The 20,060-nt window shown below is 42.0% G+C and overlaps 2 protein-coding genes across 2 annotated transcripts; one reads left to right on the top strand and one right to left on the bottom strand.

Annotated features, from left to right (window-relative positions):
- Window positions 1-218: 218 nt before the first annotated feature.
- On the top strand, window positions 219-2,087 carry LOC129813791 (transcription factor Jun-like). The gene has a single exon (XM_055866325.1). It carries the CDS (start codon window positions 622-624, stop codon window positions 1,585-1,587), a length of 966 nt encoding a protein of 321 aa, XP_055722300.1. The 5' UTR covers window positions 219-621; the 3' UTR covers window positions 1,588-2,087.
- A 1,138-nt stretch (window positions 2,088-3,225) lies between these two features.
- Window positions 3,226-16,226, bottom strand: tada1 (transcriptional adaptor 1). The gene is made up of 8 exons (XM_055866324.1): window positions 15,862-16,226; window positions 15,570-15,661; window positions 15,157-15,222; window positions 14,816-14,913; window positions 13,567-13,779; window positions 5,111-5,262; window positions 4,346-4,502; window positions 3,226-4,127 (listed from the first exon to the last, which is right to left on the bottom strand). Exons 1-8 carry the CDS (start codon window positions 15,933-15,935, stop codon window positions 3,975-3,977), a joined length of 1,005 nt encoding a protein of 334 aa, XP_055722299.1. The 5' UTR covers window positions 15,936-16,226; the 3' UTR covers window positions 3,226-3,974.
- Between the last annotated feature and the right edge of the window lie 3,834 nt (window positions 16,227-20,060).

The raw sequence follows: 20,060 nt of genomic DNA on the forward strand, positions 1-20,060 counted from the left end.
ATAAAGCGGGTAAGAAGATATTCAAAAACAAAACGTAATCCCAGAAGACAACGTTCCTTTTACTGCATTACCTAATCCCATCAGCCTTTGCGGGAGGCGGGAATATGGCTAGTTGTCAACGCAACGTGCATGTCATTAAAAAAGTAACGCCCATCACATCATCTCAAACCAATAGGAAGCCTGATACATGACATCATTGTTATTTTCAGTATAGCAGCAGCTTAGAAGTGGATAAAGTTCGTCTCCACGTTGGAAGTGGTAGAAACTACATTGTGTCGAGTCAGACACAATATCTGCTTAGAGAAGAAAAACCTTATTTCAATAGGCGAATCGAATATTTTTTAAATCCTAATTGAAACAAAGACGCCTATCGATTGAGGAAGTAAAGTTATTTTGTTTGTTTGATACTATTATTTTATAAAGTCTCAAGAAAAGTTTCCACATCGGACATCAGGAGTTGTCCTCCGAGTTGAAATTCGAAAACTACTTGTCCGAAGACTGTAAAAAGATTGGGGACATCAGATTGCAATTTATCACTCCATATTGTTTATTGTAATTTCGACCTTTGATGTTTGGATTTTTATTCCAGCAATTATATTCGCGATAAAGACCCGTCAATTGATGCCCACCAAGATGGAAGCTACATTATATGACGAATCTGTAAATGGTCAGCAAGGCGCAGTGGGCGGATATCATGCGTTTAACCCGAAAACCCTGAAGCAGAGCATGACACTGAACCTCAACGACCCTAAAATGTTTAAACCTCATCTGCGGGCGAAAGCTATCGACATCCTGACATCCCCTGATGTGGGATTATTAAAACTGGCTTCCCCTGAATTGGAAAGGCTTATCATCCAGTCCTGCAATGGGCTGACGACTCCGACCCCAACTCAGTTCCTCTGTCCCAAGAACATCACCGACGAGCAAGAGGGTTTTGCCGAGGGATTCGTAAAGGCGCTCGCGGAGCTTCATTATCAACAGCATATGCCCAATGGCAGCTCAGACGCTCAAGCCAATGCTGCCAACGACATGGCACCCTCATCTACTGTGTCGGACAGTCCTATACCCTACAGCTGCACCGTGCGCCCCGAGCCACCTGAATACACAAACTTGGGCACTTTCAGTCGGGCTGTCAGCTCTGCGTCGGCACTTAACGGCGACAGACTCTCCTCCGCTAGTTACACGGCCGTCCCGTCCCAAACCCACATCGAGCCCCAGCGACCACCCCAGCATCCACGGCTACATCATGCTCGGCTACAGTCATTCAAAGAGGAGCCCCAGACGGTGCCCGAGATGAGCGGCGATACCCCTCCGCTGTCTCCTATCAACATGGAGAGCCAGGAGCGGATAAAAGCCGAGAGAAAGCGCTTGAGAAACAGGGTGGCCGCGTCCAAATGCCGGAAAAGGAAACTGGAGAGAATCTCGAGGCTGGAGGACAGGGTCAAAAACCTGAAGACCCAACACACAGAGTTGGTCTCCTCTGCCAACGTGCTCCGGGACGAACTGGCACTGCTCAAACAGAAGGTCATGGACCACGTTAACAGCGGGTGCCAACTCATATTAACGCAGCAGCTCCAGGCGTTCTGAACGGCCAAAGACTGCGCTTTGAGCGAGAGACATTTCCTTATGGGACCAAACGCAGCTCCTAGAGGCGTGATACATTACTTCGTCTTTGCGCCTGACAGAGTGGGGACAATATAAACTTATTCGTGGAATAATTAGGCTAGTGGTGGCCAAGGCCAACAAACAGTGCCAGTGCCTGTTGCCCTATAAATTGTCTAGTATGTAAATAGTCCAAGTCTAGCACTGAGTTTTCTCACCAGCAACAAGTTGTACAATGTAACACTATATGAGACATTGCATTATTGACACACCTTGTGAAAGGACTGACTCACAGGTGTGTGTAGGCTAGGCTACTAGGACTGATACAACTTCCTTACTTTCTTAACATTTACACATTAATACCATTTTGTGAAAGGGGTATAACAAATGTTAGATCTGAATTATTATCATAACTGTTTTTATGCCTTTAATGCGAAATGTATGTATAAACGACAAATATGTGGAATAAAACTTCTTATTAAGGATATTGTCGCGGTTATAATTATTCAGAAGGGGGTTTTCAATGTCGTTTAATTGACAGGGAAATAGCTCAATAGTTCAGCCTAGGATGAACAGTGAATTAATTCAATGTTTGTTGACAGTGAAATATGGACAGACAGACCATTGAGTCACTTCTGTGTAGTGTAATCGCTTGGTAGTGGACCGTACTCTTCGACAAACGATTGGACAACATCGTGTCGGAAATGAGCAGCAAGCAAGCCATATATGGCAAGAGAGCTCTGTGAGCAGCTACCTTGTCTATGACGGATGGGTGTTGTAAACACTCTTTTCACGGCACTTTGATACCCAAGTTACTTTTTCGTTGCAGGTTAGGAGAATTAACGTAGCAGGTTATGGTTAGGAAAAGAGGTAGGATTCGCGAAAGTGTGCCTAAAATACGGTGTCCTGTTGAAAATGTTGGTCGGTAGTAGACCTAGTAGTCGTACCAAAGATGGTGGATAAATTAAGATGGTTCACGCAGGCCGTTAACCATTGGAAAAAAAATGGAGCATTAGTAATTGCATTTTTTTGTAGGCAGAAACTCCGCTATGGTTCGTTGAACAAAGCCAACGGGAAAAGTGAGTTTTTGGATAAACGCTTAAAATAAGGTGTGGGGTAAACACAGGTTTAGGGGGGCTTATACATTTTGTTCTATGAGATCTTCATCAGCTAACGTCGCTTTTTTACACTTTGAAGCTTTTATGTAAGACCAAACCCACAACGCACATAAAGGCTTCATAGTTCATAAAGGTCATGTTAACCGACTAACTATTCTTTCCCCATTAATTTTGCCCAAGGCTGAACAACCAGAGGTAAATCATTAGTTTTTTAGGTCTACAAGCTCTATAGCAGCGGGGTGCCCTACTTAAGTTAATTGAACCGAAAAAAACAAGAGTGGGGTGTCGCACTTCCTCTTCAGTCTCTGGTGGTGTTTTACGGAGCTCAAGTGCACATGAGTAATGAGGGGGAACATTCTACACACCTATTCCCAAAGATGACATTTCTATTCCACCATAGAAATAGATACGTTAAACTATTTCATTGATAGTAATCTATTTTAATTGAAGATTAAAAATGAGCAAATTATGAACATATATTAGGAAAACAATTATTCAATAAAACTTTTGTTAACAGAAGTGTAATATTTTTTATTTCATTTTGCCATTTTTTACTGATATTAAAAACGATTGGTGAAAAAAATACAAAATCATATATACATATTTGCATACATACTGTGATGCATGCATCGCTGTGACAAAATACAGTAAACAAGGACCCAAGTGTAGTTCAGGCATAATTCTGCAAGAGCATGTCAATATCAAAATAAAAAGGGGCCGCAATATTTGTTCACAGAGGTGTGGGAAATACAACAAAAGTAACACTGACAAATTAACTGACAAAATAACAAACTCACCCAAAGGTCAGAAATGCTCCCTAACTTGTTAACAGTGCATTTAAAAAACGGTCAGAGGTTATGGGAGAGATATAGCTCTGTGTGTGTAGACATGTTAGTGCCTTAACAAGCCATGTCTGTGACAATACCACAACACTGGGACTTCCTTTCTGTCTCTACATTACAGCACAGATCTGTGAGTCTTCCACACCGATATGCATCCAAGGCTGGGTTTACACTCCACCAAGCGTTCTAAAACGTTATTGACACTAGTGTAAAGTTGTGTTGCATGGTGAATTGGTTGCAAAGCCCCCCTAGTGGAGTGTTAATCCAGTCTTAGAGATCATCCTCTCCCTCTGCTTCAAGGCAGGGTATAGGGCCCACATAGGTGCCTCAACACTGTGTTCATCTCTCCATTTGTCTCTCCCCTACCCAACCACGACCTGTCTGCGTGTCCACCTGACCGTCTGTGTGTGTCTCAGCTGACAAGCAGGCCGTCCTTCCCTGCGTGGCGTTGGCGGTGCACACGGTCCTGCTCCAGCTCCTCGTGACTTGGGTGCCACAGCCGGGACAGGATACGCTCCATGTTCAGGGCATACATGGTGTGAGAGGGCATCACACCCCGGTGGACCTACATCAAAGAAAAACATTAGCAATAAAGTAGTTTCAGTTTATTTTTTATTTCACATTCATTTACATAAATACCTTCTGTTCAGCTTTGCCTTTTGATTAAACAGAATAATGAGTTTGTTGAATGCAAGTGAAAAGGAAATCAATTAAAATGTCAATGTTTTTGGTTATAGGTATATCATGTGATGGTACAGCCAATTGAAGCTGCAATCTCCGCACCTGTAAAGCTTCCAAGAGATCAAACATGCTGATAGGAGGGAGGGGCGCAGGGAGACTGTCACCGGAACAGGCCAATAGGAGAGCAGCCTGCTGCTCAGTATTGTCTGGTGACACCTGAGGGGGTGGGCCCGCCGGGAGAGACGCACTGGGAGGTGGGCTGGGGGACGAGGAGAAAGACAGCGGGTCAGTACGGATAGAGTCAAGAGCGTGACAAGAGCATAAAGGTCATCTATTAGTAAAGGGGAATGCTGCCTGGCCCCAACACCGCAAAGGAGTTCTCTCTAGGAATAATAAGAAAACTTTACAGAATGGTGCAAAAAGTACGCACTACGTTGCCCTTTTTGCACCTTGTCATTTGTAAATTTAAAATATAGCTATTTGACGGACCTATATCCAGTGATCCTTTTTGCAGGGTGTTGTACTGACAGCTCTCCTGCCTCACCTAACTGTTACTACTGCTGCTTCATGCACATACAGCACAATATGCTGTTTGAACAACCATTTAGCTAGCTACTACTGATGTTTATAAACGGCCCTTCAAGTTGACCCTGGAAGTTTACTTGGAACAGAACAATTGGTTACACTTTATTCTACAGTCGGCTGCTTACCAGGATGTAATTTTCTAATAATAGCATTGTAATTACGTTTCAGTTTCTTTGCGATTCATTGACACAAATAGTTAGATATTTAATTGAACATTCTTCTAGTTGATGTGAGGTAGATGACAGTGGAGAGCTGCAGACAGTTGACCTCTGACTTCCTTACCATTCAGTTATGATTTGGTAGGCAGCCAGGCTGTTCTTCAAGTAGGGCTGTGGGGTGACATGACTGCCGAAGGCGTAGGGGAAGTGTCCGTCACGCAGCCGGTAGGCCTTCCTCCTGGACACCACGGCAGTCAGCACATCCTTCAGGTGGTTCTGTGGTAGTGGAGGGACAACAGGTTACTTACTGTAGTAGAGCCGCACACTCTAGGACAGGGGTGTCAAACATACGGCCCGCGGGCCGGAACCGGCCCCCAAGGAGGTTCGATCAGGCCCGCAGGATAATTTGAAAGTGGAAAAAATGCATAAAAGACATGGAATTAATATTTTTAATTCGCTGCAATTCATGGATTATCCGCTAAGGGGCGCACTCTTTCCATCAGAGTAGAAGACAAGCCGCATCACTGAGACAGACTGAAAACAGCAGACGGTATCAATGCGCCATCTGCTGCTTGTTACGACGTTGTTAATACCTTGGTCTCTACCTCTCCGCTACACCCTCATTAGCCAAAATGTCGTTATCCAAACGGAGAAAAGTAGATAAGGAGTGTAGAATTTTCAAAGAAAAATGGACCACGTCCTATTTATTTACAGAGATGCACGGAAAACCTCCGTGCTTGGTGTGTTTGCAACAAGTTTCGGTATTGAAGGAATATAATATTCGACGCCACTACGAGACTCATCACAGCGAAAAATATGACGGCTTGCAAGGACAACTGAGAAGAGATAAGATTAACGAATTGCTGGCGGGTCTGAGGAAACAGCAGTCAACTTTCATCCAGAGCCGAGAAGTCAGTGAAGCAGCGGTAAAAGCCAGCTACCTAGTTGCTAGGTAGGTCTGGACAGATTTTATCAGTATCTACTACCAGGGTACCCCAAATTAACAGCCCTGGCTGCTAAAATTTTGTGCATGTTTGGGACAACCTACCTTTATGAACAAATTTTCTCAGTGATGAATATCAATAAAACAAAAATGCGTTCAAGGCTCACAAACAAGCACTTAAATGACATTCTGAAAGTGACAGCTAGTCAGGACATGACACCTGGTGTTGATGCACTTGTACAGGCCAAAAGATGCCAAGTTTCAGGAACAAATACAAGTCCAGACTAGACTAACACCTTTAAAATGCTGCCTTAGATACTGTTTGCATTGAAAGAATACAGCTCTGTGAAGATGAATCCTTACTGTGGTGATTTAAAAAATGTGCACTTTAATGTTAGTCAGCAGCTTCAAAACAAAAGTTGTGTGATGGAATTCTACTGTTCATACAACTCCATAAATTTTCAGTATGTATTGTATGTGTATGTATGTTTCATGTATGAAGTTTACAGATTTACAGGACAGGCGAACACTTTCTTCATTACACATTTAAAATCACTCTCCTTAGTTTGTAAGGTGTACGCAGGGATTACATTTAGATTTTATATGCGTATGTGTAAGTGGTTTAAAAATTCCTTTCTTTAAAAGTCTCATTTAATCTTAAAGTGCATTACTATATTTTTCAGTACCAATTAAAGTTTTGTGCCTTTGTACAATCAGTGGGATCAGTTGCAATGCATATTTGTGAATGATAAAAGTAAATTGCACATTTTTCTAAGGAAATATGAGGTGTTTCATGAAATGTTTTGTAAAAGGATAGTTCATTAAATTTCAATATTTTCCTAATGTTCTTGTGCTTCTTTACACCAAAACAAAGGAAAGACATGATATTTTGGTTATTTATAGCAGAGTATGGTATAATTTTAATGGTCCGGCCCACTTGACATCTCCCTAGGCCGTATGTGGCCCACGATGCGAAATGAGTTTGACACCCCTGCTCTAGGAGCTCAGATGCAAAAATATTTAATTACCAACGTTTCGACAGGCAAGCTGTCTTCATCAGGGTACAATCACAGACACTGCGGGATGACTCGTTTATATATAGTGTCAAGACACACAGGTGTCTGTAATCATGGCCAACAGTGGCCTAATATCATTGGTTAATTACTCATATTAAAACGGCATAGAATGAGCAACATACAATTAATACAAATGGATAGCATACGATCATAGACACACTAAAGACCACACAAGCCTACAAACAACCACAATGGCAAAGTCACAACAATCACAACAATCACAAGAATGCGCCAGACGAGAACGCATCTACATATAGTCACTCTTAGTGATTATGTGCGTCAAGGCATTATTCCACGGGGACTCAGGTGGCAAAAAGAACCATCATTGGGACAGCGCACAGATGATTTCTGTGAGCGCTGGTGTGCCATCCTGAACAAATGCTCTATTGATTTAATGACATTAATTGTTGACCAGTTGAAAAAGGATTTTAGTGAAATGGATAACACGATTAAAGACAAACGCACAGCTCTACAAATAGCTGTTAATGATGATGGCATATTCAATGAACTGATGAAAACTAACCAAGCGCTCCAGGACAAGTTGTCTACAGAAATAAAGGAACTTAAAATCAAGAAATTCAACCAAGACAAAAAAGACAAGGCCGAGGATAAAGTCTACTTCTGGAGAAACCCTGACAAGGGAGGTCCTGCTCCTCCTCTCCATGGCAGGCGCAGGAGGGATGCCGCTTACTTCGATCCACCCGTCTGATCAACACTCTACAACCAGCGCCTCATCGGCTTCCAGTGGTCGTTTTTTATTCAACGAGAGACTGGACGGACGGAAGGGCGGAGGTGGCCGCAGGCACGCACATGGACGAGATGCCGCACCCGACGGGGTAAGAAGAAACGACTATCAGAGGCAGAGGAGACCGTTCACACGGTCCCAGAACCCACGGGACTGAGTGTTTTCAATTTATCAAGCAAGATATTGAGCCCTGCCCATGTCTCTTTGCTTAATAAAGGGTTATCTTTTGTGCCTACGACCCAGTGCAACGACTTTGATGTTAAGGTAGACATGTTTAAGTTTTTTAGAAACATCCGTTTAAGGGAATACTTTAGCTCCCCTGATCCTGATATTTCTATTGAACCTGTATATTGCTCACCTGCACATACTCTGACTCCTTTTAGAGGCAAGAGTTATTTTATACCTCCTACCAATCGCAATCACTCTATCGAGACATATTGTAGACTTGTTGAAAAAGATGTTGCGCAACTCCTTAAGAACAAACAGGAGTCCAAATCTTTCCACAATTTACATAAGGATGAAAAACACGCGTTGCTTGATTTACAATCCGATACCTCAGTCCTTATTCGTCCTGCTGACAAGGGTGGGTCGGTTGTACTTATGGATAGGGCAGCTTATGTAAATGAGTGTCACAGACAGCTGCTTGATAACACCTTTTACAAGAAACTCAGAAGTGATCCCACTTCTCAATTTCAGAATACTATCTTAACTGTCCTAGATGGGTATTTAGGTTGTGGTCAGATAACCAAAAAAGAACATGACTTTTTGGCTATTCAACACCCAAAATTTGCCACTTTTTATACTTTGCCGAAATTACATAAGAATGTTACTAAACCTCCAGGGCGCCCTATTGTAGCGGGCATTGATGCAGTAACGGCCCCTCTTTCTACTTTTGTTGATTTTTTTATTAGACCACTCGCAGAACAGCTCCCCTCCTTTGTAAAGGACACCAGCAGTATGATCTCTATCATAGAATCTCTTGATCCTCTCCCTGAGAACACATTGTTAGTTACTTTTGATGTTGAGTCGTTATACACTAATATTCCTCACGAGGGCGGTATTGAAGCTATGGAACATTTTCTTCTGCAACGTGACCCCAATAAACTACCTTCCAGTGAATGCATTATAACATTGGCTGAAATAGTACTTACACACAACTATTTCATGTTTCTAAATGATTTCTTTATTCAGACGAAGGGTACTGCTATGGGATCCCCCATGGCTCCTAACTATGCTAATTTGTATGTTGGTTACATGGAGAAACAGTCTATTTTCAATCCTCTCAAAAATGTTTTCTTGCCTAACATCATTATTTGGAAACGGTATATTGATGATATTTTTGTTCTATGGAGGGGTGATGTAAAACAGCTCCAGGCGTTCCATGATTTTCTTAACTCCTGTTCTGAACATTTGAGATTTACTATGCAATCTGATACACGTCAAATCAGTTTTCTTGATCTTCTGATCTTGTGTGAAAATAATGTTCTATACACTGATCTTTACAGGAAACCTACTGATCGTAACAGTTTGTTGAGGGCTGACAGTTGTCACCCACTTCCCTTGAAAAATAGTTTGCCCTACAGCCAATTCTGTCGAATCAAAAGAATTTGCAAAAAACAATCAGATTTCGACAGAAATATGGCTGAGACGCAAAGAAAGTTCAAGGAGAGGGGGTACAAAAATGATCAGATTAATAATGCCATTGAGAAAATTCAAAACAAAACGAGACATGACCTTTTTCAAGGGCAGTCTCGCAAAAAGACGCATTCTTGCATTTTAACTACCCGCTATTCAAAGCGCTCTGAACAAATTAAGGGAATCGTTCACAAACATTGGCATATTCTTAAATCCGATGATAACACATTACAGAGACTTTCTGACCTTCCCTTGGTCGTATTTTCGCGGGGCAGAAATCTCCGAGACCAATTGGTACACTCTGATTTAACCCCCCAAGATATTCCTGAACAACGTCTATTTGCGCCCCTATTGGATGGTAATTATAAGTGTAATGGCTGTGCCCAATGCAATGGCACTTATAAATGCAGATCCTTTAAACATCCACAAACAGGGACATCGATCCCAATCAAAGGTGTTATTACGTGCTCCACTAAGGCAGTTATTTATCTCATAACTTGTCCTTGTGGTAAAAATTGTGGGTAAAACAAAGCGTGAATTAAAAGTACGTATCTCAGAGCATCGTAGCACCATTAGGTGCAAAAACTTGACCTACCCAGTTGCGGCCCACTTTTTGGAGGCAGGCCACTCGATTTCATCTTTGCGTTATATTGGCATCGAACATGTCACCCTCCCTAGGAGAGGGGGTGACCTTGATAATTTATTGTTAAGACGAGAGGCTGCTTGGATATTTAATTTAAAGACCTTTGCTCCCTTCGGTCTTAATGTGGACTTTGATCTGAAGCCATTCTTGTGATTGTTGTGATTGTTGTGACTTTGCCATTGTGGTTGTTTGTAGGCTTGTGTGGTCTTTAGTGTGTCTATGATCGTATGCTATCCATTTGTATTAATTGTATGTTGCTCATTCTATGCCGTTTTAATATGAGTAATTAACCAATGATATTAGGCCACTGTTGGCCATGATTACAGACACCTGTGTGTCTTGACACTATATATAAACGAGTCATCCCGCAGTGTCTGTGATTGTACCCTGATGAAGACAGCTTGCCTGTCGAAACGTTGGTAATTAAATATTTTTGCATCTGAGCTCCTAGAGTGTGCGGCTCTCCTTTATTTTCTAGTTTTCTACTCCGCTAGCCAGCACCTCGCCTACATAGGTGTGCGTTTCTTTTTTCTTCTAGATTACTTACTGTAGTAACCTAAAGAATCCTGAGTGGACTGCTGATGTTTGAGGGGGTACAAAGGGGGAAGACAAAGCATGTATCAAAGCATAAAATAATCTGTCCTAGGTTCAATCCCAATACACACCCCCCCTCAGTTTTGCACGATCCTGCGAGACCCATCGAGTCAGAGTGGTATCCAAATTCAACTTTGAGCGAGGCGTAGTGGCTTTTCAGCCCTCCAGTTGGCCTTCCAAACAAAGCGAAGAGAGATGCAGACTTCCTATCGAGTCAGACAGAGGTTCCCAAAACTCCCAAGAAGCTCACAAGGCTGGAGTTGCTTCCAAAACTCCCCCCCCAAAAAATACTTGGATGGAAGCAAATGTAAGTAATTATAACTTCATAACAAATCATGCAAAAAAAGGTAGTTAAGAGGAATATATTAGTTAATGTAGAAAAACAATTATGCATATTTTTGTCAGTTAACTTATGAAAATTGCTATTTATCAAGCTACAGTGCATTCGGAATGTATTCAGACCCCTTCCCTTTTTCCAAATTGTTACATTACAGCCTTATTCTAAAATGGGTTAAATAAAATATTTCTCAATCTACACACAATACCACATAATGACAAAGCAAAAACAGGTTAAGAAATATTTGCTAATTTAATAAAAACTGAAATACCTTATTTAAATAAGTATTCAGACCCTTTGCTATGAGACTCGAAATTGAGCTCAGGTTTATCCTGTTTCAACTGATCATCCTTGAGATGTTTCTACAACTTGTTTGGAGTCCACCTATGGTAAATTCAATTGATTGGACATGATTTGCAAAAGGCACACACCTGTCTATACAAGGTCCCACAGTTGACAGTGCATGTCAGAGAAAAACCATTCCATGAGCTTTGAGACAGGATTGTGTCAATGCACAGATCTGAGGAAGGGTACCAAAACATATCTGCATCATTGAAGATCCCCAAGAACACAGAGGCATTCTATAATGGAAGCAGTTTGGAACCACCAAGACTCTTCCTAGATCTGTCCGCACTGCCAAACTGAGCAATCGGTGGGAGAAGGGCCTTGGTCAGGGAGGTGACCAAGAACCCAATGGTCTCTCTGACCGAGCTCTAGAGTTCCTCTGTGGAGATGTGAGAACCTTCCAGAAGGACAACCATCTCTGCAGCATTCCACCAATCAGGCCTTTATAGTTGAGTGGCCAGTCGGAAGGCACTCCTCAGTAAAAGGCACATGACGGGGCGGCAGGTAGCCTAGTGGTTAGAGCGTTGGACCAGTAACCGAAAGGTTGCTAGATCGAATCGCCGAGCTGACAAAGTAAAAATCTGCCGTTGTGCCCCTGAGCAAGACATTTAACCCACTGTTCCTAGGCCGTCATTGTAAATAAGAATTTGTTCTTAACTGACTTGCCTAGTTAAATAAAATAAAAATTAAATGACAGCCCGCTTGGAGTTTGCCAAAAGGCACCTAAAAGACTCTCAGACCATGAGAAGCAAGATTCTCTGGCCTGATGAAACCAAAATTGAACTCTTTGGCCTGAATGCCAAGCGTCACGTCTGGAGGAAATCTCACACCATCCCTACGGTGTTTTTCAGCGGCAGGGACTGTGGGACTAGTCAGGATCGAGGGAAAGATGAACGGAGCAAAGTACAGAGAGCTCCTTGATGAAAAGCGCTATGGAGCAAGTTGGGACCTCAGACTGGCGCCTTCCAACAGGACAATGACCCTAAGCACACAGCCAAGACAAGGGGTGGCTTCGGGACAAGTCTCTCAATGTCCTTGAGTGGCCCAGCCAAAGCCCAGACTTGAACCCGACTGAACATCTCTGGAGACCTGAAAATAGCTGTACAGTGACACCCCCCCATCCAACCTGACAGAGCTTGAGGGGATCTGCAGGGAAGAATAGGAGCAACTATAGCTAGCTATATGGTGTTTGACATGTGTATGAATGTAATTCATGGTGTTTAATGCGTTAGGGACTCCTGAGCAAACCAGGTTGTCACCTTGTGAAATCCGGTGGATGTAAAGAATCTAGCTTAAGCATTTACCCCAAATTTAATAAACAATTTTTGTAAGCTTGCCTTCGTCATTAAAAAAAATTAAAAATCAAATTCAAATCATTGATCTTCCTCGTAGTAACGTTGGAGATTGACGATATTTGTCATGCAATGTAGCTGAAGTAACGTAGCTAACTCTTTTCTTACTTATGTGTAGTGCAGGATGAAAAATATATATATATATATTCTATGGATGTGAAGCTTTGTACAAAATCTCTATATGGACACAAATGTTTGGTATAAATATTAATTCAAAACAGTAGTTTTAATTACTTCCACTGGTTAACCATTAATCCCCAAGAAATTACAGAAAATGACAGTGAAGAAAATGCGACTGTTACTTGTCAAACTGTTATTATGGAATTAAAGTCCTACTTCAGTACTACTCCACATTGAACCAAAGCCAGAAGATATGTACATTAGGGCACATTGTTTTGCAGTACTTTCATTTGTTGCTCATATGGTAAGAACATATGCTGCATGAGAAATGTAAAAATAAAAAAAGCTACTTATTTATTTTATTTAACCAGGCAAGTCAGTTAACTGCCCATGAACAACTATCTTGCTCAGGGGCAAAATTACAGATTTTAACCTTGTCAGCTCAGGGATTCGATCCAGCAACCTTTTGGTTACTGACCCAATGCTCTAACCACTAGGCTACCTGTCGCCAGGCATTGTGATAAACAAGGCTCGACGTCAATGAATTGCGTGGTAAACAATCCTTTGGCGGTTTCTGCTGTGTGCCAATGATGTAGAGATGTCCCATTTCCTAGTGTTATGATATCTCTCCCTACCACTAGTTGCTCCATTTGAGGGATACTCCCCCACCGAGGGACACTCAAACGATGGGGACGGTTAAGGGAGGGGGGAAATTGGGATAAAGCCCTAGACTGAAAACATGAACTCTACAACCCTTCTCATATCTTGTACCAGTATCGCGCACACATACCTCCACAGCGTGGATCATGGTGCTGACAGCGTCCTCCATGACGTTGTCCAGGCCCAGCTCGAAGGCGGTGACCATCATGCGGGCCTCCAGCTGGCCACGGGTGGGCAGCAGCAAGGTATGGGCACTAAGTTTCAGTTCGTCCTCCTCACCCCCCGCCTCCCGCGGGCTAAAGGGCTGGGCTGCACTCAGAGGGTTCTGGGGCTGGAAACGATGCTGAAGATGCAACGGGTCACACACACAGCAATATACTTCAACAGAAAAATGATCTAAACCATATATTATTGCCACCTCCCATTATGCAAGGGCAACAATATTCTTTATAAACACTACGGAAGAAAATTAGGAAGTATGATCACATTTGTTACACGTGTGTTATGGATTCCGACAAACAAAACAAGTTTACCCATATCAATCCCATTCCTGCTTATCTCCACTGGCTACCTGTTCCTCAAAGAATTTAATATAAAATAATCCTCCTTGTCTACAAAGCCCTAAATGACATCAGACCCACCTACCTGTCTGACCTACATTCCCTCTATGAACTTCCACGCACCCTACGTTCTAGCAACACCAAACTACTCCTAGGACCATGCCCCTAGGACCAGGCTCCACACAATGGGTGACTGTGGCCTTTCCTCCCACGCACCACTCCTATGGAACTTCCAGATAATCTTAGGGCTGTTTAGGGGGGTGGGTATAATTTGTAGAACGTTCCAACAGGAATCTGTTCCAAAAACTTCGTAAATAACCAGGTTGCCAACAAATAACGCATATAAAGTTGTATAGCGGCAGAATATGATACCGGGTAGGGAGTGGGCTAATTAATTAATTTTTTTTCACTCACCATGTTTATTCTGAAAAATGTATGTCCTCACTCTGGTAGCCTATTGACAAACATTAAGAATAAGCTACGTGATGAGTTGATGCCTATTCGGCAGCTATTTAGCTAACGTTAGGTGAATTGATCATGCTACTTTGTATGCATTTGTTGGCAACCTTGTACTTCAAAGTTTTTGGAACAGATTCCTGTTGGAACATTCCACAAATTATACCCACACATTCAGACTGCTTTTAAAGCAAGCCTTAAGACTAATCTCTATCGGCTGGCCTACCGTTCTTCCTAGACTGATTGTTGCTTTCATTAGAGATATATCTATCTATTTCCCCCCTATTCTATTTTATGCACTGAGATTATACTTGATAATGAAAAACACTTTACAAAATTAATAAATTATTATTAACAACTCACATCAAATTTCTGTCTGGAGGAGAACTTCTTCTTTCCTTTGGCGGGCTTGCCAGGCTTGGAGGCTGGGCCACCTGCCCATTGCAAAGATCCAGCACCCTCTGGAAAAGAGAAGGAGGTTGCAGTCAGGTTTGTGGTCAAGGAACAAACCTAGAGTGTTGGACTAGTTACGAAAGGTTGCAAGATCAAATCCCTGAGTTAACACGGGCTGTTCCTAGGCCGTCAATTAAAACAATTTGTTTTTAACTGACTTGCCTAGTTAACTAAAGGTAAAATAAAAAAATACAGATGTGACGAAACTGTATCAATTAAGATATTGATACATTCTACATTGGAAAACCTACCTGGTGTGGAGATGATGATCTGACAGCGAGTGAGAATGGCCAGGAGAAAGTCATTGTGGACATGAACTGAGAGGGGGGGAAATTGGGAGAGTTAGCTTTGAAATGGTTTCTTTTTTTGCATTGAACTGTAGCTCTGGGCCATGCACGTGTGTCAGGTCGTTGTGCAGATCGGACGCATGGCCAGTGGCGGTAAATAAAGTGCTCACAATACATATTTTGGATTAACGAAACGACAGCTCGCTAATTCAGAGAAAAGTTCATCAGCACTCTAGTAACATCTTGACTTTGGTGAGTAACAAAAGTATAATGAAGCCAGTCACTAAAAATGAGGTTAATGGAAAGATGAAGGGCTCCACGGACCAGCTAGGTCCAACACATAGAAACAGATAATGTCGAATAATATCTGCACTAACCGTTGTCTTGTGCCAAAAGGCGACGAGCCTCGATGTCAAACTCTTCCTTGCTTATCTTCTGTTTGAACCACAGTTTCAAGTTCGCCCAGTAACTTTAAAAGATATACAATTGAGGAAATAAACATTCAGTAAGCTAGCTAACGTTAAGGTTACACTGGTCACTGCATAGCCGTTTGCAGACAGTTAACGTTAGCTAGCTTTGCTATCTATTCGTTTAAACCAACTTGCGAAATAGGAAAGTAAAACAAACATACCGTGTAAGGACAACATAAACCAACGGTAGCATACTTACTGTTTGACATTATCACCAATTGCTTCTGTTAAATTTTTCTTAGCAATTTCAAGCTCACTAGCATGGGCTGCCATAACGACTATAATTGTGTGACGCACTCAGGTTCGTATAATGCCGCAATCAAAGTAACTCGGAAATCTGTAACTTCAGTGCGTTGAAAACAACTGGGAACTCGGGAAAAACGATCTCCGACTGTTGAAAATAAATGTAAACAGTCATGGAGTTCGAAATTTCAACCCCAGAACTCTGGCCTCTCTCTAGTGTTCCGACCTGAAGATCACAGAAGTCATGATTTGACCACGTATTTTTCCCAATTCCCAGTTGTTTTGAACGCGGCATTACTAACCCTGTGACGTACTTATTCCGGTCATGCGCTGCATCTTCTTCTTCTATACTCGGAAGTGTGTGCATTAGCTAAAAGTGTAACAGTACCACCTATGAACTTGGAATATAAGCAAACACACGTGCAATTAGCCTTTTTTGCCAGCAGAGAGCACACGTGCCTCAGGAGATAGTGCTGTGTATTAATTATATCCCTCCGTGGCTGTGTATGTATCAACTGGACTAGACAATCTGGACCCTCACTTTCTAAGATTATCTGCCGAAATTGTTGTAACCCCTATTACTATCCTGTTCACCCTCTCTTTCGTATCGTCTGAGATTCCCAAAGATTGGAAAGCTGGCGCGGTCATCCCCTTCTTCAAAGGGGGTGACACTCTAGACCCAAACTGCTACAGACCTATATCTATCCTACCCTGTCTTTCTAAGGTCTTCGAAAGCCAAATTAACAAACAGATTACCGACCATTTCGAATCCCACCGTACCTTCTCCGCTATGCAATCTGGTTTCAGAGCTGGTCATGGGTGCACTTCAGCCACGCTCAATGTCCTAAACGACATCATAACCGCCATCGATAAGAGACATTACTGCGCAGCCGTATTCATCGACCTGGCCAAGGCTTTCGACTCTTGTCAATCACCACATTCTTATTGGCAGACTCAACAGCATAGGTTTCTCAAATGATTGCCTCGCCTGGTTTACCAACTACTTCCCTGATAGAGTTCAGTGTGTCAAATCGGAGGGCCTGTTGTCCGGTCCTCTGCCAGTCTCTATGGGGGTGCCACAGGGTTCAATCCTCGGACCGACTCTCTTCTCTGTATATATCAATGATGTTGCTCTTGCTGCTGGTGATTCTCTGATACACCTCTACGCAGACGACACCATTCTGTATACTTCTGGCTCTTCTTTGGACACTGTGTTAACTAACCTCCAGACAAGCTTCAATGCCATACAACTCTCTTTCTGTGGCCTCCAACTGCTCTTAAATGCAAGTAAAACTAAATGCATGCTCTTCAACCGATCACTGCCCGCACCTGCTCGCCCGTCCAGCATCACTACTCTGGACTAGAGGTCGACCGATTATGATTTTTCAACGCCGATACGGATTATTGGAGGACCAAAAAAGACGATACCGATTAATCGTCCGATTAAAAAAATAAAAATAAATGTATTTGTAATAATGACAATTACCACAATACTGAATGAACACTTATTTTAACTTAATATAATAAATACATCAATAAAATCAATTTAGCCTCAAATAAATAATGAAACATGTTCAATTTGGTTTAAATAATGCAAAAACAAAGTGTTGGAGAAGAAAGTAAAAGTGCAATATGTGCCATGTAAGAAAGCTAGCGTTTAAGTTCCTTGCTCAGAACATGAGAACATATGAAAGCTGGTGGTTCCCTTTTTTTATTTTTTATTTTTTTATTTCACCTTTAACATGAGTTTTCAATATTCCCAGGTAAGATGTTTTAGGTTGTAGTTATTATAGGAATTATAGGACTATTTCTCTCTATACGATTTGTATTTCATATACCTTTGACTATTGGATGTTCTTATAGGCACTTTATTATTGCCAGTGTAACAGTATAGCTTCCATCCCTCTCCTCGCCGCTACCTGGGCTCGAACCAGGAACACATCGACAACAGCAACCCTCGAAGCAGCGTTACCCAAGCAGAGCAAGGGGAACAACTACTCCAAGTCTCAGAGCGAGTGACGTTTGAAACGCTATTAGCGCGCACCCCGCTAACTAGCTAGCCATTTCACATCGGTTACACCAGCCTAATCTCGGGAGTTGATAGGCTTGAATTCATAAACAGCAGAGCTGCTGGCAAAACGCACGAAAGTGCTGTTTGAATGAATGCTTACGAGCCTGCTGGGGCCCACCATCGCTCAATCAGACTGCTCTATCAAATCATAGACTTAATTATAACATAATAACACACAGAAATACGAGCCTTAGGTCATTAATATGGTCGAATCCGGAAACTATCATCTCGAAAACAAAACATTTATTCTTTCAGTGAAATACGGAACCGTTCCGTATTCTATCTAATGGGTGGCATCCATCAGTCTAAATATTCCTGTTACATTGCACAACCTTCAATGTTATGTCATAATTACGTAAAATTCTGGCAAATTAGTTCGCAATGGGCCAAAACTGTTGCATATACCCTGACTCTGCGTGCAATGAACGCAAGAGAAGTGACACAATTTCACCTGGTTAATATTGCCTGCTAACCTGGATTTCTTTTAGCTAAATATGCAGGTTTAAAAACAAGGCAGTTAACCCACCGTTCCTACGCTGTCATTGAAAATAAGAATGTGTTCTTAACTGACTTGCCTAGTTAAATAAAGGTGTAAAAAAATAATCGGCAAAATCGGCGTCCAAAATGACAGATTTCCGATTGTTATGAAGACTTGAAATTGGCCCTAATTAATCGGCCATTCCGATTTAATCGGTCGACCTCTACTCTGGACGGCTCTGACTTAGAATACGTGGACAACTACAAATACCTAGGTGTCTTCCAGACTCACATTAAGCATCTCCAATCCAAAATTAAATCTAGAATCGGCTTCCTATATCGCAACAAAGCATCCTTCACTCATGCTGCCAAACATACCCTCGTAAAACTGACCATCCTACCGATCCTCGACTTCGGTGATGTCATCTATAAAATAGCCTCCAACACTCTACTCAATAAACTGGATGCAGTCTATCACCGTGACATCCGTTTTGTCACCAAAGCCCCATACACTACCCACCATTGCGACCTGTACGCTCTCGTTTGTTGGCCCTCGCTTCATACTCATCGTCAAACCCACTGGCTACAGGTTATCTACAAGTCTCTGCTAGGTAAAGCCCCGCCTTATCTCAGCTCACTGGTCACCATAGCAGCACCCACTCATAGCACGCGTTCCAGCAGGTATATCTCACTGGTCACCCCCAAAGCCAATTCCTCCTTTGGTCGTCTTTCCTTCCAGTTCTCTGCTGCCAATGACTGGAACGAACTGCAAAAATCTCTGAAGCTGGAAACACTTATCTCCCTCACTAGCTTTAAGCACCAGCTGTCAGAGCAGCTCACAGATTACTGCACCTGTATATAGCCCATCTATAATTTAGCCCAAACAACTACCTCTTCCCCTACTGTATTTATTTATTTTGCTCCTTTGCACGCCATTATTTCTATTTCTACTTTACACATTCTTCCACTGCAAATCTACCATTCCAGTGTTTTACTTGCTATATTGTATTTACCTCGCCACCATGGCCTTATTTTGCCTTTACCTACCTTATCTTACCTAATTTTCTCACATTGTATATAGACTTATTTTTCAACTGTATTATTGACTGTATGTTTTGTTTATTCCATGTGTAACTCTGTGTTGTTGTATGTGTCGAATTGCTATGCTTTATCTTGGCCAGGTCGCAGTTGCAAATGAGAACTTGTTCTCAACTGGCCTACCTGGTTAAATAAAGGTGAAATAAATAAATAAAAGATATGATTTAGGTTTTACAGTCCAACATTGAACATAGCTATAGGTGCAATTTAGTGTATTATGTACAAAAGTTGCCTTTGGAAAGACTATCTTTTCACCACAAAAAAATATGAAAATCTCAAGACAACGAGACATGATTAATACCCATTCTTGCACTCATAGAAGATCACTCAGTTTGGCTTTCACTTGCTGTTTCTTGGACATTAAAAACATTTATAATTATTTAAAACCTTTCCTTGTGGTTGATCCATACTTGTATAGACTGGAGGAAAGGGGTCTATAAAGAAGCAAAATAAAATTCAGATGTACCTCTGGATCACTAGCCTACAGTATCACATCTAGGCTGTATCAC

This window comes from Salvelinus fontinalis, chromosome 17 (genome assembly GCF_029448725.1).
Source record: "Salvelinus fontinalis isolate EN_2023a chromosome 17, ASM2944872v1, whole genome shotgun sequence".
Lineage (NCBI taxonomy): Eukaryota > Metazoa > Chordata > Actinopteri > Salmoniformes > Salmonidae > Salvelinus > Salvelinus fontinalis.

Coding starts and splice junctions, on each gene's coding strand:
- LOC129813791 (XM_055866325.1), top strand. CDS start 622: ATGCCCACCAAGATGGAAGCTACATTATATGACGAATCTGTAAATGGT.
- tada1 (XM_055866324.1), bottom strand. CDS start 15,935: ATGGCAGCCCATGCTAGTGAGCTTGAAATTGCTAAGAAAAATTTAACA. Junction 15,223..15,569: donor CCTTTTGGCACAAGACAACG/GTTAGTGCAGAT, acceptor CCCCCCTCTCAG/TTCATGTCCACAATGACTTT. Junction 14,914..15,156: donor GATCATCATCTCCACACCAG/GTAGGTTTTCCA, acceptor TCTCTTTTCCAG/AGGGTGCTGGATCTTTGCAA.